At 41.2% G+C, this 24,874-nt stretch overlaps 1 protein-coding gene across 1 annotated transcript in view; it reads left to right on the top strand.

Moving 5' to 3' along the window:
• Positions 1 to 24,874, top strand: part of TTLL5 (tubulin tyrosine ligase like 5) — a 253,665-nt gene that overhangs the window by 201,375 nt on the left and 27,416 nt on the right. Inside the window, exons 29-30 of the mRNA XM_065871649.1 lie at positions 6,250 to 6,445; positions 24,480 to 24,697. Of these exons, the coding sequence (XP_065727721.1) occupies positions 6,250 to 6,445; positions 24,480 to 24,697 (414 nt within the window). The remainder of the gene's footprint in view (positions 1 to 6,249; positions 6,446 to 24,479; positions 24,698 to 24,874) is intronic.

Genomic DNA, 24,874 nt, shown 5'->3' with positions numbered 1-24,874 from the left:
GAGTTTTGGTGAAGGTCAAAGAACAATATCCACAGTTTCTCTGAAAGGGACTTTAATCAGTCCCTCCCCATCCCCCAGCCTTCAGTGTCCCCATGCAATTGATGAAAGAGTTGATGGGTGGCTACAGATTCGTTCTATGCTGGGGCTTCTAAAATATCATACCAGCCCACATGCAGGTGTTAAAAGCTCATCAGAAGTTTAGCTGGTAGTGCCTTAACCCCCATCTATGACACATTCCTCCTCCTCCCAGGGGCCATCCTGGCTAAAAGTGAAGAGCTTGTCACTTCCTGGGGTTATATTCATTTAGGTTTACTGAATGTCCTCGGCATTTTGTTAGGTTTGAAATAAGTATGATTTAGCAGCTTATTATTATTTTTATTTTTTTTTTTTTCTTTGCTGTACGCGGGCTTCTCACTGTTGTGGCCTCTCCCGTTGCGGAGCACAGGCTCCGGACGCGCAGGCTCAGCAGCCATGGCTCACGGGCCCAGCCGCTCCGCGGCATGTGGGATCCTCCCAAACCGGGGCAGGAACCTGCGTCCCCTGCAACGGCAGGCGGACTCTCAACCACCGCGCCACCAGGGAAGCCCAGCTTATTATTTTTTTAAGGTAAAAGTGACAGGCTCTTGAAACTTTCTATTTGCTCAGAAGCATAAGTCCAACAGAAACTTTTGAATGTTTTCTGTTTTTTGCCTTTGATTTAACTACAAGATGGTGAATGCCGGAGCTATAATAAAATAGGGTTCTATTTCCTTATTTCTGAAAGTGGAGGGTAGGACTCCCCTTTGGGATCATGAGTTTTAGGAGTTCCAGAGGCCTGTCCAGTTCACTCTCACTCTCCCTTGAGCACCGTCTAGAACAAAAAAAAGGAAGCCACTATATTTATATGGATGGAAACCACGCTGAAAGACTGGGGAGAATGTTAGGACAGAAACAGGCAGTGTAAACAGAAAGTCCTTTCTCTGAGATGGCCAGTGAAGAGTAGAAGAAGGTAGACTGATGGCTGCTTGTAGATCACACCTTCAATCTCTGAGATGATCGGCTCTAATGGAGGATCAGGAAGGAGGATTGAGCAGAAGACTGACTGCTTACAAGGGTAGATTATATAGGTGCCCCCTTCACTTGTGGATTGAAGAGGAGGAAAATCCATCCCTTTCCAGATAACCTGTTTTAGTCCTCAGCATAGAGCATTGCAATACAATTATAATAACCATTTGTATACACTGTACATCAGGGCTTTTCTTTTTAGTAACTTGGAGCACTTTTGACCTCACAACAAATACTGTACTCATGACTAGATTGTGTTAACTTTGTAACACAGAATCCTCTGGTGGAAAATGGCCAAATTTATGTTTTCTATATACTAACTTAAAGAACTGTAGGGCAGCAGTGAAATGGAATTGTTTGGGAGGGGAATGAATAGTAATAATGGTAGTAATGGTGGTGGTGGTAGTATATTTTTGGAGCCCTTCCTATGTGCCTGTACTTTCACTTGTGTTAGCTCTTTAATCCCCACAATAACCCTATGAAATAGGTACTATTATCATATCCCCATTTTACAGAAGAGGAAAGTTTAAGAATAATAAAGATAGAGAAGTTGGATGTAATAAAGGCTGCAGTAGCGTCTGTCTAGTCTCTCCTCATCCATTTGGTCTTTGTAGATGTGATCCCACCCCAGCTGCCCTGGGAAGGATTAGGAATGGGACACACAACACTCCATGAAGAATCACTCTGATTTTGTCCTTGGAAATACCCCGCAAAGCTAAGGGGGTTCCCCACCACATTTTATAATGACTCTCTGATCACATAGCTTCCTTATTCTGGCCAGCACTGCTTTGTAACAGCTCGTGGGAGTTCTTCTCTCATTTGTAGGATTTTGGGCATTTACAGCACCTTTCCAGCACTTACTGTGTGTCCCAACTACTTTGTTTGAGATTGAAAATTTATAGGCAAAGAAAATGTAGCCTCTGCCATCCTTGAATATCTGTACATTCCATAACGTGTAGTGGAATAAGTGCCATGGAAGTGGGTAGATACTCTTTCTTACCAAGAAATAATAAGATTGTCCCCAGAAAGCACCTCCTTCATGGCCTTACAGTGTTTCTCATTAGAAGCACCATTGGCATTTTGAGAAGCACATATTTTCCTAGCACAGGGCTGGCTTTTCCTTATATTTTTTGACATTTGGCACACTTGACCTCTACCTATTAAATGTCAGTAATCCCCACCCCCATTATTAGGACAATTGAAAGCACACCCACACACTTGCCAACACCCTGAAGAGGGCAAAGACGTCCTCGTACGTGGTCGCTCAGGTTTTGCTCAGACTGGGTGGAGGAAGCTGGGGAAGTGGACGCGGAATCACACTCTTTGTACAGCTGTCACATTCCTCCATCTCATCCCTACCGTACCATCTTGAGACATCACATCATTCCTGGGAAATCTTTTTTTTTTTTTTTTTTGGCTGTGCCGTGCAGCTTGCAGGATCTTAGTTCCCCCACCAGGGATCAAACCCGTGCCCCCTGCAGTGGAAGCACGGAGTCCTAACCACTGGACCACCAGGGAATTCCCCATTCTTGAGAAATCTTGACACGGAAAGCATATCTTTATGAAGAGGGCAACAGCCTGCTCAGGAGGTTTTGCTTTGCTAAAGACCCGTGCATTTTACAAATTTCCGTCGAGTTCCTTACAACCAACATCCATTTGATGGAACAGATATTAGACCAGAGAGAAAGACACAGCCCTTTAGTGTGTTTTGGCTAGAAGTTGGAGGGGTAGGGCATGCTGCAGGAAGGGCAGTGATGGTGAGAAACATTTAGCCCTGCAGTGCCACGGTGTAATACAGAAAGTAAGACAACGTTCTAATAAGAGGATGTGTGGTTTAGAAAAATTCGCCGTATTGTTGGCAGTGAGCTGCATATGTAGTCAGGACAAGACACAGCATAGTTCACTTTGAATCTCTGAATGTGAATCAGTTGTTAGACATCCAGAGCATTCCCACAGCTAACTCTTTTGAGTCTGTCTGTCCTACTCTAGAAATAATAAAAAAGTGTAAGAAGTTATTTATAGGGAACGTATACAATATTATATGTTAGTGTTGAGCAAAGAATAACATAACAACTAACTTTTATAGAGAATACTTGAATCTCAAAAGTTTGGTGGGAGTAGAAAATGTATTACTAGTAAACTAGAATGAACTGGGGTTCAAGAAAATGGAACGGAATTTTGGATGGAAATGGAAACTCATAGCTGCCATAGAAAGGACTATGTCAATATGTAATCTCAGGCAAAACCCAAGTGACAGTGCACCTGGTGTCCTCCGTGTCAATCATTACAACACTTGCATACTGTAAACCCCCAAAGCTTGTGCTTTAACCGTGAGATACCGTGGCCTGAGTAACACCCACTGGAATTCAAAGCAAGCAAGTTTCTCGTGGCACTGACCACACTGCCTTAGACAGCTGAGCACTCCTGCACCCAGCCAGTGTTGCACTGTAAAAATTCCTTCCTCTTTGCTAATAGCCTCCACTTGCTTAAGCAACTTCTTTCTGTGACTTGGAGACTGCACTTATGTTACTGATGAGATTAAAAACAGCTTTCACTACAAAAGCTTATGTTGCTGCAGTCTGTTCAGTGTGTGTGCAGGTGGGCGAATAAACCTCCTCTATCCAAAGTCCCTCGTTTGATCTTCTCTTGCCCACTGTCCTGCCCCTTACACATCCACAGACCCCTGCTGAGGCTCTGTCCCTGGTCACCTCCAAATAAGGGGGCCTAGTTACAGACTCTGATTTCTGATTACAGCAAGAAGGCATTAAAGTAATTGCCTGCTAGGAATATTGGTTATTAAAGCAGTTTTTAGAAAATAAAACCAACCTAGCTAGCCCGTGAGGTGAATTCTGATATAAGCTACATAGTTATATAAATCCTTAAATATCGAATCCCTAAGTCTGGATGGCCTCTTGTGGCTACAAACTTCTGTAACCAGCGAGCCAGGAATGGAAGCAGAATCACAATTGATGAATTTTCTAACCTTGGGCCCGGTTATCGTAAATAATAGTTTCATCCTAGATTCAAATTCCTGCCTTAATTGGTATGGAAATCTCAGGGTTATTCATCCAGGCAGTTCCTGCTGTATTATCTGTCTCTTCCGTGTGTTCATTGGATCAGCTCACTCCTGCCTTGAGCCCGCTTTTCATTTACACCTGAATACCTTGCTCCATTGCCTCGCCTTCCACTCAGAGCTCACTCGGTTCCCTTTGCTATTTGCTGTATCTTCAGTAAGCTTTCCTCTTCCCTCACTAATGAGAACAGAGATCATGGTTTCCTCTGGCCCCTCCCTTCTTAACCCCAGAAGTCCTATTTGACTCCCACTCAGCACTTCACTTTGTGAATAATATTAACATTTTATTCACATAGTCGGGTATTTATTTACATGTGATCCTTGGTCTCCACATTTCCTCACATCTCTAGAAGCCCCTTGGGAAAAATCATGTCTAATAACACGCACACTGAGACAATTCAAGAGGGATCACGGAAGATCAAATATCATACTAAGAAAAAGTTAATAAGCAAGCTCTGAGCTTTTTGGTACCGTTCTCCAGGAAGATTAGCTGAATGTGTGTAATTGTGCAACTGAACTGTGGGAGCCAGACTGTGGGAGGAGGTGAGCAAGGGATGTGACATATCAGAGGTGAGATTATGTGAGTAGAAAACCTTTCATCCATGGACTTCAGAATATATTACACAGACTTTCCCTTAACTCCGTGTCTGGAAATCTCTTTGAGAGAGGTAGAGAAACCAAAGCAGAGACCCAAGATGACCAAGCTATGAGAGAGACGGCCCCCCAGGCAAGAGAGGAGCATGGGCTTCTGGCCTCAGAAGACATCCCACTTTGCTCCCTCCCACAGGGCTCTGTTGAGGTCACAAGGACCCAGGCTGTTATTAACCAGGCAGCCGTAGGTCAGGACTCAGGAAGGTTCTGTGTAAACTCACCCCATGTGTTGTTGCATCTCTGCCACCAAAATGACCATTAACACCAAAGGATATTTACAAAGGGAAGAATAACACGATGATTTAAATCACTATGAATATGTCTCTTGAATTAGGCACTGTTTTATTTCTCTAAGCACCATTCACCAAGGTTTTGGGATAAGGTTGTTCACTATGACACTCTTTGTGTTTCTTCTATGTACTATTTTCTGGCCACTGTAACTCTAAAAGGAAAAAATCAAAAATACTAGGTAGTTAAAGAAGGTTCAGAGATGAATAGCCAAAATGTTAAGGAGATGGAAGGATTTCCAAATAAGACTGTTCTAAAAATAAATGGGGACCTTTTCAAAAAAACTGTGGTAAAATAATACATAATATAAAATTTACCATTTTTAAGTGTACAATTCAGTGGCATTTCATACGTTTACAGTGTTGTGCAACCGTCACCGCCATCCGTCTCCAAAACTTCTGTCATCATCCCAAGGTAAAACTCAACACCCATTAAACAATAACTCCCCATTCCCCTGTCTCCCCAGCCCCGGACAACCACCATTCTACTTTCTGTCTCCATGAATTTGACTATTCTAGGACAAATCATACAATATTTGCCCTTGTCTGGCTGGCTTATTTCACTTAGCATAATGTCTTCAATGTGTGTAGGCTAAATGCCAACCTGGCTGGGGACCCTGATGAGATGAATTCAGAATGAGGAAAAATGTATCTTCTCACACCAGTTATGTTATCCCATGATATGGGGACATAAGCTCAAATACAAACACTTATTTTAAAAATTTAGGTACTTCACTAATGGGTGGCCAAGAAAAACCAAGACTCTTGCACAATTCACCCCTATAATTTTGAAGTTGATGTTTAGATAAGATGCTTGTTCCTCTGTTCTTACCTTGAAAGAACCTACCATCCTTCATTTGAAGCTCTCTGGGCTCCTCTTGGAGGTCCTTTTGACAATCACAGGGGAGTGAGATTGCTATTTTAATTATTTAACATTCAACAGATATTTCTGTGTGCTGAGCACATGCCAAGCCTTATGGCAAAGCGCTAGGAATAGAATAGAGAGCAGAGCGGCCCGCCTTTGTCTTCATGGAGCTGCGATTTCATAGGCGGGTCAGATGATTTATCCCACAAACAGATTTGTAACTCCAAACTGCTTTCAGTTCTATAAAGGGAAAATAACTGAAATCTTTCTCTCCTTACTTTCATTGTTCACACAAGCATTCTAAGAAATCTGCTTTCTTTTCTCTTCAGGAGCCTCCAAACAGGTGGCTTTGCCTGGGAGGGAGAGGTAAAGAACAGCGCGTATAGCAAGGCTACAGGGATGATCCCGCAGCACAGGTGCCACTCCACAGTAGGCAGCTACCAACTCCATTTTGCCCTGCAACAACTTGAACAGCAAAAACTTCAGTCCCGGCAGCTTCTGGACCAGAGTCGAGCCCGGCACCAGGTAATTCAAGATAAGACTCCTCCACGTGCTAATATCTTCCTTCTGTTGGGTAAATTCTTTTTTTTTTCACGAGAAATGTGGGGATAGTTTCTCAAAAGTTTACCAATGCCACCATGGCTTGAATGGTTCATGGGGAATCTACCCACGGGGAAGAAACGTTCTGAATCCATACATTGGCTTTGTGGGAAAGTGATCTCGAACCAATTTTGACATTCTTTCTTTCATTTGAATGAATGTTCCTCCACAAAAATCTCTTTTGTAGTATTTACCCTTTCTGTTGCCTGATCTTAGTTCAGTAATTTCCCAAGGGTCTAATTCCCAGATACCTAAAAGCTAGCATTTTAAAGATTTTTTTTCTAAATGTACTACTTCCTTGCCTTCATTGACTTGGTCTGTTTAAGCACACATTAATCCTTTATGGCCTATCAAGATTGTCAAGGAATAAATAACTTTCAAGTTCTTATAGGAAATGGTCTTAATCTAAGTCGTTGGTCTTCTGGTTTAACAGTTTGTACATAGAACAATGTATACAAAAATGTAACAATAGACACAAAAATTCTTGTTGTAGTGGAACTTACACTCTACTGAAATATTAATTCCCTACTCACTGTCTATAAAATGACAAACTCCTGAGTATATGTGTAAGGGAATTATATAAGTATATTGCACTAGCGAATCAGTATGGCCCCAATTACAGAGAAAGGATGACTTCACAAAAAAGTCAGGCCGTGAAGACTTAAATTTTTCCTGATGAGTCAGGATTATCATTAGAATCAGTTACCATGTTCTACATGTTCTGCTGGGCTGAATCCATACTGATTCTGTGAGCTTCCCTGATATTTGGTCGTGTGAAGAAATAGCTTATATCAGCTTGATCTCTTGTCATTTGCTCTTATGAAAATGTAGTGTGCATTAGTGTGTGCAAAATTAATATTCACTCAAAGGCTAAGGTAATGTTCCCAAGTTTTTTTTTTTCTTCGATATAAAACAGTTATCATCATGGTCTCTCTCTTTGTTTTTTCAAATGCCGTCCAGGTCCAGAGAAATTTTAATTTTTTTCAGTGTCATTCACCACTTGATCATCTTATCTGTGATAGTATAATCTGTATATTATATTAATTCATTGGAATTGAGAAATCGTTAAGTGCAGGCATTTGTTTAAGGGTTTGTTTGTTTCTTTTAATATTTATTTATTTGGCTGCGCCAGGTCTTAGTTGTGGCATGCTGGATCTTCGTTGCAGCATGTGGGATCTTGTTCCAGGGACTGAACCCGGGCCGCCTATATTGGGAGCACGGAGTCTTAATCACTGCACCACCAGAGAAGTCCCCAGGCATTTGTGAAGTAGCTTTTTAGGTCATTTTTACTGGAGAAAAATCCAGACTTCTTATCTGTAAAGCATGGAATATAGCATCATCACACTGCCCTCTGCCATGTAGAAATTTCCTTATTTAAATAGTCTTTGGGATAACGGAGGCCTTTAGGCCAGTTTGCAAACAAAAAAAAAAAAAGAATTTTTTTTTTTTTTTTGGCCGGGCTGCACAGCTTGTGGGGATCTTAGTTCCCTGACCAGGGATCGGCAGTGAAAGCATGGAGTCGCAACCACTGGACCGCCAGGGAATTCCCAAGAGCTTTATTTGGGGTCTTAAGGATTCCAATTCAGGAGACAGATTTGGGTAATACCAAAAGATTATTCCAAGGAAGAGAAAAAAGTCAGGGGCTTACAAAGGCAAAAGCCACAAGGTTGTTCAAGAATTATGATTGATCCTGATGCACGAAAGGAAATATTTATCCTTAAAGGATAGGCAGTTATGAGTGATTTTAGGGTAAGGGTCCCATAAATAAATAGGCTATCACAAGTTATTTTAGAGTGTAAGGGTCCACTAAGTATCTTGAGTTTCTGGAACACTGGGCAGATGTTCTGGATTCCTATGTTAAGACAAGAAGTGGTCGAAGTTCAAATTCCATCCCTGCTGAGATGTGCAAAAGTCACACTTCCTCAGTGGCCTCCTGGCTCCATTTTAGAGAGCCCTCTTAGCAATAACAACTCCATTTAAATTTTTCTTCCGCAGTGTATCTTAGTTTTTTTTTCAATCTGTGTAAATTTCTTAAAACTTTTTAAACTTCTGAACCCCCTGCCATTCAGATTACTTAAGAATGCCAACTTAATCAGAGGCTGGATAGTGGAAATATATATAGCCTTATTTCCCTTGTTTTGAGTATAATCTGTGGCTCTGATGCATCTAGACAGTCGGTCCCTTTTAATGCTTCCATACCTTGAAATGGTGGATGATTAAAGAAAAAAAAAAAGGAGGTGATTTGCAGAGCACTGAGGTTTTGAGGAAAGAGAGACAGTTTTGCTGATTTTCACTTTTAGAAACTGCTTCATTTATAAGTCCTTCTCATTCTTTTGATTAGCTTCCAGCAAGTCACATTCCTTTGAAAATTCAGAGTACTGCTATTCTTGTGTGGATTTTTTTTTTCACTGAGGATTATACTGATTGAGTTTCACTGAACTATGAAGTATATGGAAAATATGTTTTTTAGAATCTGTCAGAATGCCTGTTTTAGGGAGGAGTCAGCACTCCCAAGAAGGGAGTTATCTCGTGTCTTCTGGAGAGGGAACAGAAAATCTTTTATCATAATTTTATATATGTTTATAACATCATTTTATTTTTTCCCCCATTCTTCTAATCCACAGTTGACTTAGGTCAAAATGAGTAAGCGTGAAGTTTGGGACTGTGGGGGAGAGTGAAAGAAACTAAATTCTATTAGCTTGAAGAGTTTATAACTAATAAAATAGCAAATAAGATAGTAAGTATTCTAACATGAAGAATAGTACCTTAGAGCGCTTTATTTCAGAGGACATTAAGAAACACTCCACAGAAGGAGCAAAGCCCTAATTAGATTTTTAAGCCTGTGTTTTTAGCTCACCTTGTGACTGTGCTAGACCTGACCCTTATAATTACAACCAAATGATTGCTTGAAACATGGTTTGCCCTCTCAGGATGTCCTATATGTCTGTCCTTGGGTTAACCCCTTTAGATAGAGATGGTTTCTCTGATGAACTTCTTATGCTTTGGATTCAATTTTCTAAAGTGTAGGTAGCCATTGATATAACTAACAATTTGGTTAATTGCCTGTTTGAGAGCAGTGAGTAGAATTGAAATCTGATTTACCTAGTATCCATTCACAAGAGAGATGTGTTTATGGACCAGGACATTAAAAGGGGCCTTGTATTGTATTATATTGTATTGTATTATATTGTATCGTATCATATCATATCATATCATATCATACATGGACAGACAGTGCCTTTCATAGTGATCTCCTAAAAATATTGTTGGAAAAATAATCATGCAGCCTTTCTTGCATTACATGCAGAGGAAGTTCTCCATCCTTTCTGCACTTAGATAGCCAGCCTTTTTTAAATTTTTTAGATAGCTTTTTGTAGGTATTAATTTCAAGGAGGAAAACTCTGATTCAGGATATGAGTTTTGTAATGGGCATCTCTAACCATTCATGCAGTGTAAGCTTTGATCCTCATTTCTGTCTAGCATTTCACTCATAAATCTAGGAATTTTCATGTAGCGAATCACCCCTACAAAAGACTGGTCCTGTAGCATGGACCTGGGAGAGGAAAGTCACCTGGAGCCATTGGCGGAGGCTTCCAGGGCCAGAGGTACAAGGAAATAGGTGTGATCCAGTCCATTTGATAGAGAGCATGATAAACAAAATAAGACAAAATTGAAACTATGAGCTTTTACACACTGATGGGTAAAACTAGCAATTTAAAAAAAAATCGTTCTAAATCAGAGCAAGGGTCAGCAAGCTTTTTCTGTAAATGGTCATATAGTAAATACTTTAGGCCTTGCAGGCTGTACGTAGGGTCTGTAGTAACTACTCAGGTTTACCGTGGTAGAATGAAAACAACCATAGACAACGTATAAATGAATGAGTGTGGCTGTTTTCCAATAAAACTTTATTTACAGAAAAGATGACAGGCTGGATTTGGCCTGCAAGCCGTAGTTTGCAGATCCTTGGCTTTGAGTAACAGAACCCCTTGGAGGGTCTCTTAAAACACCGATTGCTTCCCTGATTCCATTTCTGATTCAGTAGGTTTAGGATGGGCCTCAATTATTTCCAAGTTCCCAGATGATGCTAAGCCTTTTCTTCTGGGGCCCACGCTTGGAGAACCATTAAGCTAGAGAGAAAGAGATTAGAAATGTCTCCCTTTTATTTGTCTTCTGTCTTTTGAAAGAGAGGCTGGATTTGTTAAAATTTAGTGTTGCCCTTATAAAATTTCAGGCAATCTTTTTTTTTCTATAGGAACTTTGTTTCCATCTTTTTCACTTCATCTACTACAGTTTCCTTATAAATAAAGTTTTCCAAACTTGAAAACTTCCTGTTCATTCTTCTTATCAGGGTACATTCTGCTCAGCAACCACTGCTCCCAGGATTCAAGTTTTATGATGGATGAGAGATAAGTAATGGGACAGATTCCTCCCTCTTTGTTTTAGTAAGAATAGCCACCTCTTAATAAGCACTTACTGTGGTCCAAGCACTATTCCAGGTGCCTTACATATATTAATTCATTTAAAATGAGTTCCAGGATAGTTGAGGAAATTGCAGGATCTTGGTATTCTAGGGATGGTACAGTGACTCTGTGTGTTGATACATCTGAATGTGTCTTCTCTCCGGTTTCCCTGATTGCTTCCCACTTCCTTCTCAGACTGGCTTCCTGCCCCTGAAGGAGCAGGATAAAAAAATTTTCTGTCAGCTGAATGGGGGGACTTTCTTGGGCAGCAGTGACTGCTGGTGACATCAGCGTCAGTAGCTCTCCCTGCTGGGGTCTGTGAGGAGGGCTACACCGGCTCTGAGGCCTGACTGACCTGATTCTAATTGCCAACGCTGAGCTGATGTTATTCTTGGCCCAGGGCAGAGCGATTACTCAGTAGTTTCTGTTAAAGTGATCCTTTGTTAAACCTCTGCTCTCAACCCCCATCTCCTGCCCTCCCACTCTCTTCTCTACCTACTCCAGACTGGAAAAAGCCCCAAAAGCAGAAAAATTAAGGATATTTTGATGGCCAAGGAAGAACTGCTGAAATTTCTTTTAACAACAAAGGGGGAGAGAGGGGATTTTAAGTACATCTTAATTTTTCACTGGTTTCCAAAGCCCTTCAATTTTTTAGTAGACTTAATTTTCAACATCCTAAGGTAACTCAAGGTAGAAAAAACCGTGCATCCTCAGTTCCTCTAATCCTTCCACTCTGTCTGTGCTTTACTTCCCCCATCCCAAGATGGCCAATTTCACCAGACTAACCCAGATTCGGTGAGGGGCAACAGAGACTAATGTCCCCAGACAAGCAGGGCAGGGGGGACAGCTCAGTGTTCACCTGAAGGGGCCTTTCCGTACAATAGCAACATCTTGAGGGCCAAGTGTAACGAGCTTTTTGCTAACGGCCTGTGTGTGTGTGTGTGTGTGTGTGTGTGTGTGTGTGTGTGTATGTCAGCGTAGTCTCGCAGGTGTGGAAAGGATTCCCGTATAAACCCAGCCAAGTCTTGTTATTCTGCTCCTAAAAGTTCATTGCATGTGTCTAGAAAAATTCTGCCCCACCTGCAGCAGTGAATACTGTTTCTCCAGGCCTTCAGCTGCTGTGTGTTTGTGTTGTAGGGGAGGGGAAAGAAAGAGAAATTCAGCAGGCGCCGGGCTTTTCCAGGCAGCCAGCAATAACACGCTAGCCCCTCAGTGCGGCACAGGGAGAGCAGGCAAGCAGACTGGCTCTGCAGGGGGAGTCTTTTTACGTCTTTCCAACGAGAGTACCTGGGAAGAAGGTTGGCTGGGGTGGGGGTGGGGGTGGGGGCGGGGGTGGGCACGACCTCAGGCGTAGCTCCTGGAGCAGGTTGACTTGAACGTCCTAACATACTGCTGCTCTGTTTTTTTGTTTTCATTTGGTTTTGGCGTCTTTTGTTCAATTTTATATTTCCTTCTGACCTGTATCAGAAATTCATATAACACTTAGTTTATAGCTTGTTTATGATAATGATTTTCTTAGAACCATTTGATTTAGCAGATTTTGCCAAGCCAAACTCTTTTCTTCTTACCTAATGAAAGACATTGAAGATACGTGAAATAATACATGTAAAACTACATTCAGCTGTTCAGAAATAGGCACTGTGGGCAGGCTTTGCAGTCAGATAATCCTGTTTAAACCTGAGCCCATAACCTGCGGCAGGTTATCTGAACTTCCTTGAACCTCGGTTTCTTTATCTCTAATATGGTGATGATAATGTATATCTGTGGGTTTTCGTGAGGATTATATTCCTCAGGGTGTTACCATGTGCCAAGCACTGAACCTGGAGTGGTATTCGTGTTATCACAGTGAATCTTCACAGCTGCCCTCTTATTAGCCCCATTTTCCAGATATAAAAACAGAGCATCACTTATGTGACTTCCCCAGGCTCACAAAAGTAATAAATGGAAGAGCTGGTGTTTTTGAACCCAGGGGTGTCAGCCTCCGGCATCCTAGCTCTTGGCTATCATGCGCTGTACTACCTCTCTGACAATATTCAGGCGTTCAATAACTAATAGTTATATGTATTGTTACATACATTTTATTTTTATTTATTATTATTATTTTTTTAATTTATGTATTTATTTAGTTTTGGCTGCGTTGGGTCTTCCTTGCTGCGTGCGTGCTTTCTCTAGTTGTGGTGAACGGGGGCTACTCTTCGTTGCGGTTCGCAAGTTTCTCATTGCGGTGGCTTTTGTTTTTGCGGAGCATGGGCTCTAGGCATGCGGGCTTCAGTAGCTGTGGCTTGCAGGCTCTAGAGCACAGGCTCAGTAATTGTGGCGCACGGGCTTTGTTGCTCCTCAGCATGTGGGAACTTCCCGGACCAGGGCTTGAACCCTTGTCCTCTGCATTGGCAGGCGGATTCTTAACCACTGCGCCACCAGGGAAGCCCTATATACATTTTAAATTGTAATTCATGCGTTCGACAAGTACATCGACAAGTACATATTGACACCTATAAAACTGTATTTGAAAAGTTAATCTCAGGTATCTTAACTAGTCTCCTACTAGTCAGATACACTGTTGCAAAAGAAAAGGTTTACTAAACTTTTATCCCAGTTACCTCAAATTCTTAAGGAGATGTCTTAATAAGGTCTTCCAGGACTTAAAACTCTTAGAAATGCCCATACTCTATGCTCCCTTGTGCTTTTATTATTTAGGAGCAGTGTCAGGAACCACTGAGTCTTGCAGAATCCTGAAATATGTTCTAGAAGTTTGGAGATTCACGGCATGTGTGTGGGTTGTTATTGATAACATAGGAATTATCTCTTCAATAATCACTTCATCCTTCCAACCCTGTTGTTGTCATTGGTCATACTGTTTAATTTTGTTTCTACGATGGTGTTTTTGAGAATGCTGTCAGGAAACACCACAGGTGTCTACCAATGTGAATAACACAGATTGACACTTTTGCATGATTAATATTATGCTTGCTTTTTCAATACCATAGAAATCTGATTTTTTTTTAATTTATTTTTGGCTGCATCGGGTCTTAGTTGCAGAGTGCAGGCTTCTCTCTAGTTGTGGTGCGCAGGCCCTAGAGCGCGTGGTCTCAATAGTTGCAGCATGCGGGCCTAGTTGCACCGCAGCATGTGGGATCTTAGTTCCCCAACCAGGGATCGAACCCTGCATTGGAAGGCAGATTCTTAACCACTGGACCACCAGGGAAGTCCCCAGAAATCTGGTTCTTAATGCATTATTTCAATATAAACATCAGTTCATTATGCTGATTCCTTACTACTAGTAATAGAAGTCCCCTGGTTACCACCAGGGTGTTTTCTAAGCTGTTGCTAGAGTAGGGTCTCTCTGGAATCTTGGAGGGAGGAAGGTGAAGGCAGTGAAATGGGTGTACAGTGAGTGCCTCTTGTATTCTAGATATAGTATTATATCCATTCCACTGATGAGGAAACTGTTGCTCAGAAAGTTTAAGTAACTTACACAAGGTTGCCCAGCTGGCTTATTGCAGTTGTAATAGCTAAGCCAGGTCAGAGGCTTCCAAAGCCCTATTCCACTCTACCTCCCTCACCCTTGAGTAAGTGACTCTTCATTTTCTTCTTGTTTCATACATTTATCATCAGTCAGATAAGACATTCCAATTTTATTGTTGCTGCTGCTATACACCCATACACACAAGTATAAAAGAAAAGGTCAACACAATGAATCAAAATTCAGAACTCCACTTGGTTGTAGGTTTGTTAAGAGGCAGCTCTTCACCTACCAGCTGCTTGGGATCGACCTTGTTTGTTGTATATCCTTAAAATGTGGTTTTGCTACAGCTGCCTGGTGGCCAGTTTCATTCCCTCCCCTCACTCTGTGACCTGTGGCTTTTTTCTGTTCGTCTGTGGGCATATGAGGGACTCACAGCAGTAACTTTGCGTGAGATGATGAAAGACCTCATCTTTAAATGTAAAGAACCCCACCCATCTGCAATGGATGCAGCCACAGGAAGAAACTTAACAGGTATATATGACAGCAAAGTCTGTGTAAGATGAACAACAGGTCAATATGTGATATTCTGAGCCAAATAAAACAAACTAAACATTTGAAGACAAAGACAAGTTAGATATTTATAAACTCTGAATTTAAAGTTGTAAAGAACTCAGAGATTGCCTTGTCTAATTATTTTATTTTACTTATCAGACGATGTAAGACACAAACATTATTAGGAGAACAAGGGCCTTACTAAAACTACTAGTAAGTAAAAGATAAAAGAGACAATTGAAAATGAGGCTATGAGTTATTTTTTATTTTTAACCAATTGAACTCTCAATCTGGGGTCACTGCTGATCTTTTGAAGTTACCTTTATTTATATATTATACACGCACAGACTCACATATGCACACACTTACATATTTTTACTTTCAAAAGAAGTAACAAAGATTTGCTTTACACACAAATTTGTTTCAACCTTTTCTTCCTGGAGTAAAGTGAGGGAAATCTCTGTCTTTTAAATGTGTCTGGTGAAAATTGGACACATTGCTAAGTTTGCTTTAGATTTGCTTTGGAAGGGAGATTTGATTTCAGTGGATTTGCTTTAAAAAGGGAGTCAGCATAGCATAAACGAGGAAGGCAATGTAGTACAGTAGGGCTGTGAAATCAGACTCCTCCGACCACTTGGATCTCACTTACTACTTGGTAGCTTTGCCATCATGGACAAATTACGGAACCTTTTTGTGCTCTGGTTGCTTCTTCTGTGTATGGAGGTGATGATGGGACCCACCTCAAATGATTGGGAACATGCTATAACATGTAAAGCACTTAGAGCAATGCTAACCATGATAAAAGCTCAATAAAAATTCATTTCTCTTATTATTATGTATTACTTTTTTTCCATTGTGGTAAAAAACACATAACATAAATTTACCCTCTTAACAATTTTTGTGAATTGTACAGTATTGTTAACTATAGGCACATTGTTGTACAACAGATTACTAAAACTTTTACATCTTGCATGACTGAGTCTCTGTATGCATTGAACAGCTCCGTTTCCCCCTCCCCTCAGCCCGTGGCATCCACCATTCTGCTTTGTGTTTCTATGAGTTTGATTGCTTTAGATACCTCATATCAGTGGAATCATGTTGTATTTGTTTTTTAGTGGCTGGTTTATTTCACTTAGCATAATGTCCTGAAGTTTCATCCATTGTAACTTATGCAGGATTTCTTTCTTTTTTAAGGCTGAATGATGCTCTATCACATGTATATACATTTTCTTTATCCATTCATCAGTTGATGGGCATTTAGATTGCTTCCACATCTTAGCTATTGCATTATAATTTCAATTTGGGGTTTTAGTTAAACCCCCTGTGCCAGAAGCAGAAATTGGTTTAAATGATATTCAAGAAGGTGGTTTAAGAGAAGTTCAAGGCTCGTAAAATATTAATTAGCTACACCTTTTTAAACTAATATTTACTTGTTTGGACAGCTGAAAATTATAGCAAATTAATTTCACAATTGCTAGAGAGAGATGTGAGGAGAAAGAATGATTAATAGTACCATGGTAAAACGATTAAAAGAATATGTTTGTCCAAAGGCATAAATGTCTTATAAACGTTAAAAAAAAAAAGAGAGAGAAACAGCATTAGCATCAAATTATGAGCCAGCTTTCCATGGGACACGTAGTATTTCCTTATAATAATCAAGGAAAGGTAAGGGAATTATTCTCCCAAACATACTGACAGAAATGTATTTGGTACAGCCTTTACAGAGGGCAATTTGAGAATATGTATAAAAAAGACAAAGAAGCAGCAGCCTTCTGATCTAGCCCTTCTACTTCAAGGAAATGATCTGGTATATGTCAAAAGATATAAACAATAACATGATGTTTATCACAACAGTATTCTTAAATAGCAAAATAAACTGGTGACAGCCTTAGTATGTGTGTGGTTTCACAATGGAAGTATAAGATTTTAGGGGGCCTACTTTTTCCCACTTAAAAATGTTTTAGAAACTTATTTCCTTAACTACAAATATAGATCTACTGTGTCAGTTTATAGCATTCTACTATTGGTGATTGGTTAGGTAAATTATGATAAACCATGATAGAAAATACACAGCCATTAAAAACAATCATCTAGATCTACCCTTATATATATGAAAAAATGCTCAAGATAGATATTTGAATGAAAAAAAAGTCTCCAAAACATCAGATATCATATACCATTTTCGTAAGCCCATGGAAATGCATGTATATACAAAGAAAATAAGTGACTATACACAGAAAAAAGTCTAAATGTTACCAGAGGGTATCTCTGAGAGTAGAATTCGAAATGACTTTTTTTTTTTTGCGGTACGCGGGTCCCTCACCGTCATGGCCTCTCCCATTGCGGAGCACAGGCTCCGGACGCGCAGGCTCAGCGGTCATGGCTCATAGGCCCAGCCGCTCCGTAGCATGTGGGATCTTCCTGGACCGGGTCGCGAACCCGTGTCCCCTGCATCAGCAGGTGGACTCTCAACCACTGCGCCACTAGGGAAGCCCCGAAATGACTTGTAAAACTTTTCCTTTTTCTAATGAACGTGTTTCAAAACAACAAAAAACCTTTGGTCTGCCAAATATTGCTGGGCATTGTGGGAGAAAGAAATAGAAAGCAAAGCAGAGTCTACAGTCATAGGAGTCTAAATTGCCATCAGACTATGAGCCTCTACCGATGTATGACTATTAGTCAGTTCTGTTGTCAGAATGGGGGGTGGGCCTGTAGTGAGGAAATGTCATCCATGTGATGTCTTAGGGCTAGTTTCACTGGGTTTTCTGATCATGGGCTGCAGCCCTGGCCTTAGCCAGCTGCCTCATAGTTGGACTTCTTTGGTTGTAACACACACCTAGCCCAAGATCTGTTCAAGTGTCTCAATGCTATTGAAAACCCAACTCAGAGACACTGCTGGTATCTTTGGTTTGCGTACATGCAGGAGTCTGAGGCATGTAAGTATATTTGAGTATCTGTTTTTAATGGCCTGCATTGTTTCTCAGATGTTAGAAGGTACAGTTGATTTAGGGGCTGCCTGAAGCACAGTGTTTTCAGTTGGTTGGTGAATAATAGTTTCTTCTAAATTGTTCTGTCCACGTAAGCACCTGTATTCACATCCTTTAGAATAGGTGATTTGCACTAGTAAGAGCCTTCTTTCCTAGTTGCTATAGGAGAAGTAGCTTCTTCATTTGTTTTAGAAGTGGAAGGGAATGCCAGAGGACTTCCAATCTCTTTGGCATCTCAGAGTCCTGTCTCAGGTGCTTGTGTCATCAGTCTCTCTGTGTATGAACGGGAGCATCTTCAGGGTTTCTGCCCCATCCCTGTCGAGGTCCTAGCATTGCCCAGTGCCTTGTTGCAGTACCGGAAGTTGTATTCTTTCTCTTGCTCGGCTTTCAATCTTGTTCCAGCTGACAAACATTGTGAATGGAAGACAGCCAAGAACTGCATGCAGGGTGGGACAAAGGCCTTTTGGAAGCTTGCTTTTGCCAAAATAGAAACAGCTACCCTCACCCTCACCCTGGCCCCGAGCTTTTTACAGCATCATATGGTTGCACAAAAGACGAAATGTGTTCTTTGCATTGAACAGCCCTCGGCCTGGTTGTAGTAGGATGAGTGCTTAGCATCTTACCCGCTCAGGAAGATATACCATCCCAGTACTTGAGCTGCCAGAACTAGAAGTGGCTTTGTATGCTATGTAATGGGAACTTTATCCAAGTTACAATAAAAATCTCATATGGGGAGAATAATGCCCCAAATGTTTGCTCTTCTGATATCAGAGTAAAAGGGGTACAAAGAGACATTAACCCCGCTCAATAGAGATTAACATTTACCTGCTTCATCCCCCTTAATTTTCAAAAAAATGAATTAGAGAGTTATTGATATTTCACTGCAGGGAGGCATCCAGCTCTACTCCATCACCAAGAAGCCTGGGTAAAGGCTAAAAGGGGTGTTTCTCTGGAAGGAATTAAAACACACACACACACACACACACACACACACACACACACACACACACTCTCCCAGAATTTAATCTCTGAACAGTGTTATCTTTCTAGTAAGAGAGCTCAGATCTTGCTTCCCTGTGACCTTCCAAGTTTCAATCTGTGTTCTGTCTATCAGAAATTCCTCTTTCCCACCCACAAGTACCCTTCTGTTGTGGGAGAAGGAGGGCCTTTCCCGTCTTTTGTCTGTGGCCAAGCCAACGCTCAAACTGTGGTTTTCTCTGAGTCTCCTTGCTGAGGCATTGCTGTTTCCCACACCCAATAAAGAAGCAAAGGGCTTGTACTTGTTGACCAGGTCTTATACAACTGGTGCTTATACAGTTCTCACATTCCCAGGACATTGACTGATGACGGTGCAGCCCCCATCCCTGGGTTAACCCACAAGTGCAGAGTGCTAATACTGTATATCCAAACCTCACATTTTTTAGAAATTATATGGAGAGAACTTTATATAATTCTTCTGCTTATTTTTGAATGAATATCAGGACAAAACAGTTCATACAATGTGTCATTGGTAGAGTGGTAGGATTAGGGCCAATACAGGCTACGGGGTGTACCTGGGGAGGCTGATTTCTGCCAGTAGTCTAAAAACATCTATATATATATCTGCCTTTAACATTACCTGAGTACTTTCCTGGTTTGCTTCTTAATCAGATTTGATTACTTTAATCTCATTCCACTTAGTCTTGGCTTTGGTGAAACACCTGGGGACTTGTCCACATTACTGACTTTTGGGAGTTTTGGATGGCATAGAATTGTAATAATTTCATTACCCATTCAGTATATGAGCATATGATCACCAAACAACAAATGAGAACCTGGAAGCTTTTTACTGTATTTGGAAAAAGTATCTGCTTTTTTGAGATGCAGCACATGTTACATTGAGGCTGAAACAAGCTTGACTCTTTGGTAGATTGAGAATTATATCTCAGCTCAGTTAGGGTTCCACTTGGCTGCATGTAATAGGGCACCCCCCCCACACACACACACCCATGGCTTAAACAAGTTAGAGGTTTATTTTCTTTCCCCAGTAGTCAGAAATCTAGAGCTAGGTGCTCCTAAAGTCCGTGGTGCTATCAGGAACCCGTGCTCATCCTGTCTTTCTCCTCTGAGGTCCGTTAACAAGTAACTTCCACCCTATGGAAGCTACCTATGCCTGTCCACCTCTAGGTAGATATCCATGTTCTGGGTGGGGAGAAGAAGAGCAGTAAAGGGCAAAAGTTGTGCACCAACCAACCCAGTCTGCCCCCTTTAAAGAGCTTTCCCAGAACCTGTACCTGGAAACTTCTGTTTACAACTCAGAACTAGGTCACATGGTTATCTCAAGGTACAGGAGAGATTGGGAAATGTAATTTTTTAGCTGGGCACACATTATTACCCAAACAAAATCAGGGCAGTTTTATTGGGAAGAAAGGAAGAATTATTAGTACCCAAGCAAGTGAGTCTCCTAAGCAATAAATTCTTCTGACTTATTTTATTTTGTGTTTTGAGATAAAGACTGAGCTTATTACTTATGGAACATTGGTGTCTAAGGTCCTGCCACAAAATTTGCATCTAGGAAGGTGAATTTATTTTTGTTTGGGATCTATAGAAGGGCTTACTTACATTTTGTGGCTGAGTATAAGTTGAACACATACCACACTAGGCACTATTCAAACTCCAGAGAATGGTCCTGTTACAAGATTACATCTCTATGTAAACACAAACTTGCCTATTTTCTTGTATAGGAATTTAACTGATGCTTAAAAAAAAAAATCAATAGTTGGTATAATGTGAGTTTTTTTTTTCCATTCATGTTGTAAATGCTTATTAAGCACCTTTTATGCACAAGGCATTCTACTAGGCAGTTTGTGAAACAAAAATTAATCAGATATAAATCCAGGCATTTCCAGTATGAATTGTCCAGAAGCAGAAAAAAGTACATATATAAGTGCCTGTAATACAAGGTAGAATGTGCTAAATGTGATAAGACACATACAAATACATTTTTATAAGCATTTAGAAGAGGGAAAGATCATTTCTGCCAAAGAGAATTGAATACATATGATCTGGGGAACCTACACATATGTTTTCACTTTAAGAGTTTGTTTTTGCAGCTAGTGAGCATCATTATAAGACTAGAAAACTATGTTGAAAAACGTAGAACCAACTACCATTCACAAGTCATTACAGATAAGCAGACTTACATATCAGCCCATCCTTTGGTTCCTCAGTAAAAGGCAGTAGTTTGGGAAGGAAGGGAGCATTTCAGTTTCTACTGTGTTCCTGGCACTTTGATTTATTTCAAGAAACCTTTACTGAGTGCCTGGGCTACATTTACTTCTGTGATCTTCATTTAATCCCCAACTATCCAGCCAAGTGATTATAGTTGTTTTATGAGGAAGCTAAAGCTCAGAGAGGTTAAGTAACTTGAAAAGGCCACCCAGTTTATAAGTGACAGAGCCTGCATTTGAGCCCAAGCACATTTGACTGCAGAGCCATGCTCCTTTCCATTTACCTGAGTGTCTACTTTTCGCTGATGACCTAATCTGGTTTTGTAGCCATAGTAAGTGTTGAACAGTCACTTCCTTCTTCAACCCAGTCTAATGGCAAGTCCTAGAACCAGCTGCTTGAAACTTGGTTTTCATTTGGATACTTTGATTTGTACTCAGAAAATTAATCTGTTACCTGCTCAAATCTTGTTAGAACTTGACTTCCTTTTGACTTTTCAATAATTGATTTTTGTAATAAATAACTACATATAGATGGTACAAAATTCAAAAAAGTACAAATGGGGCTTCCCTGGTGGCGCAGTGGTTGAGAGTCCGCCTGCCGATGCAGGGGACGCGGGTTCGTGCCCCGGTCCGGGAGGATCCCACATGCCGCGGAGCGGCTGGGCCCGTGAGCCATGGCCGCTGGGCCTGCGTGTCCGGAGCCTCTGCCCCGCAACGGGAGAGGCCACAACAGTGAGAGGCCCGTGTACCGCAAAAAAAAAAAAAAAAAAAAAAAAAAAAAAAAAAAGTACAAATGATATATAGTAAAAAATTAGTTTCTCTCTCCCCCTGACCCCTAGCTAACAGTTCTTTTCCATGGAGGATGCCAGTTATTTTTAAGAGCCTTTCAAAATTGTTCTGTACAGATACCAACATTGTATATATGTTTGTGTGTGTGTATTGGCATATAAATGTATGTTTGTATGTATCCTTTTTTCTTTCTTACTCAAGTAGAAGCTTACTATACTCACTGTTCTGATCTTGCTCTTTTTATTCATCTTTTTATTTGTATTTAGATGTCCCAGGAAGATTTTTTAACAAAAGAAAAACTCAATGAATTTGAAATACGGCTGTCACCAGGGCAACATGTATTGAATAGATGTTCTTACTGATGGCAGTGCCGTCACAGCGTGAAAAATCTAACTCAGTGAAGAATGTTTTTATTTCCAAGAGCATTTCACTAACAGTGGTTTTCCTCCTCTACTACTCATCCAGTGAATGTGTTTATGGATGGTCGACATAGGACTCTTCAGCCCCCATTCTGAGTTCTGGTCTTCTCCCCACCCTGAATGAGGCATCTTTCAAGCACTCTTCAGTCTAAGCTCACTTATTGGGAGGCAGTGGTGAAAACAGAAGCCTAGGTTAGCCCTCTCCTGCCTCCCTCCTTCCTCCCAGTGAATCTCTCCCACAGATTTTGAGGCCCTCAGATATGGAAACAGTGCTTGAAAGGAGTGGGTTTGTTTTTGAGCCAGTCCCCACAAGCTGGCCCCTGCTGCACCCCTTGGTTTCTGCAGATCACCCAACCCCTCGCCTCCCCCACTCCCATGTACACGCCCGTGTACACACTCTGCAGCCCCGGGCTCCTGGCTTTGCCCCTGGGCTCAGGTCTTCCTCAGCTCCCCTCCTGTGGTCAGAGATAGAGGCAAGCGAACAGCTCTTCAGTTCCCTTTCGGATGGTTTCCAAGGACGGGGAACATCTCAGTCCAGTTGGTCTGTGTGAAAAAGCCCCAATCCTCCACCTCTGAAATCACTTTGCTCTTTGTCAAGCCTCTCAGCCAAACACATTCCCTCCACACAAGACCCCCTCCCTGATCCCCCACTCATATCTGCCCAGCCCGGAACCCTTGGACACATTTTCCTGAAATGGGACATTCCAAGGCATGAGTATAGAAGGGTTGGTTAACATTTATTTACTAAAGCTACCCAGTTTGTCTCTTATATCTTAAAAAATAAGTTTACCTGGCGAAGTTCACCTAAAAGGTGAATGTAAGAGCATCTGAACTTATTCCTTTAGGCCTTGCCATGAGGAAATGACATTTCTTCCGTGCCTCTTAAAATGTTGTGCCTACAAATAGATATCAGTTGCCAGAAATCCTTTTAATAAAAAGTCCTACGGGGCTTCCCTGGTGGCGCAGTGGTTGAGAGTCCGCCTGCCAATGCAGGGGACACGGGTTCGTGCCCTGGTCCGGGAAGATCCCACGTGCCGCGGAGCGGCTGGGCCCGTGAGCCGTGGCCACTGAGCCTGTGCGTCCGGAGCCTGTGCTCCGCAACGGGAGAGGCCACAACAGTGAGAGGCCCGCGTACCACAAAAAAAAAAAAAAAAAAAAAAGTCCTACGTATTTTGTCAATTATATTATTTTCCTCCTAATATTATTTTACATTTAAAGCTTTTATGAAGCAATGCATATTGAAAGCAGTGTTAACACAATTGAAGAATCAGTAACAAAATTTGGGACACAAAAAAACTATTTCTAATGGGGTGAATTAAGCTGTAAGAGTTTTTTTAAGCCTCTCCCTGAGGAAGTGTACAATTAAATACATCCTTACTGCAGGTACATGTTGGTGTTTGTGACATCTAGATGATTTTTAGGTCATTATTTAATAGTTGTAGGCTTACCCTCTGAGCGAAAATACCCTTGTTTTGCTCTGGTATTTGTATATAGTAACTACTATTCATGTAGTAATTTTACTTTGAAAGTGTTTTCAAGTGTAGTTTTATGTTAATCTTTAGGTCATCAAGGTGTTACTACGCCACACTGGCTCCTTCCCTTTCCTCCAAGGTACGAACCTTCTAGAGGAGTTCAGAGTTCTGGGAGTGGGCTGGAATTGAGTCAGGCTTCAAGTCACTTTTGTTCTGTGCTGTATTTCTAGTACTCCATACCCAGCAAGAGGCATTCATTAAATACTTGTTGACTTTAACAATGAAGGGATACTAAGACTGAGAGAGACCAAATGCTTCTCTAATTCACGCATATGGACAATACATAGTACCCAGCCGCCCTGAGTCCTACTCCAGTGTACTTTCAGCAAGATAATCTCAACTCTCTGCTAAAAGAGACTTTCCTTCCCTGAACCTAAACCTGCATTGGCTTTACTGGAGGAGAAGTTTTTCCTTAAAAATTACTTAATTTTAATGGTTTCCCATTTCCTTTTGTCCCACCTCAGGATTGCAAACCAGTTACTGACTTACAGCAGACTAATTCGTGAAGGGCATCTCCATCTTTCATTTTTTTCTTTTTCTCGTAGGTGATCTTTGGCAGTCAGACACTACCTAACTCCAATTTATGGACAATAAATAACGGTGCAGCTTGCAGAATTTCAAACGCCACAGCTAGTGGCCAGAAGCCAACCACTCTGCCACAAAAAGTGGTGCCAGCTCCAAGCTCTTCCTCTTCCTTGGTCCCCAAACCCCCGTCCAATCACAAACAAGTCCTCAGAAAGGCAGCATCCCAGAGGGCTTCCAAGTAAGTTTTCAGTAATCTTCTGTTCAGTTTCTTCTGAGTTGTATCAATTCTATGCAAACAGTGCTCTCTATTTCTGGAGGCTCAAGACAGTTTGTGCTGAAATGTTGAAAAGAACACCTGATGGGGAATAAAGGCTAACTGGTTCTCAGCCCCGGCTACAAATTAGAATCACCTGGG

This window comes from Phocoena phocoena, chromosome 2 (genome assembly GCF_963924675.1).
Source record: "Phocoena phocoena chromosome 2, mPhoPho1.1, whole genome shotgun sequence".
Taxonomy (NCBI): domain Eukaryota; kingdom Metazoa; phylum Chordata; class Mammalia; order Artiodactyla; family Phocoenidae; genus Phocoena; species Phocoena phocoena.
Note: the sequence above shows the minus strand (reverse complement) of the source record. Positions and strands in the feature narration are given on the sequence as shown.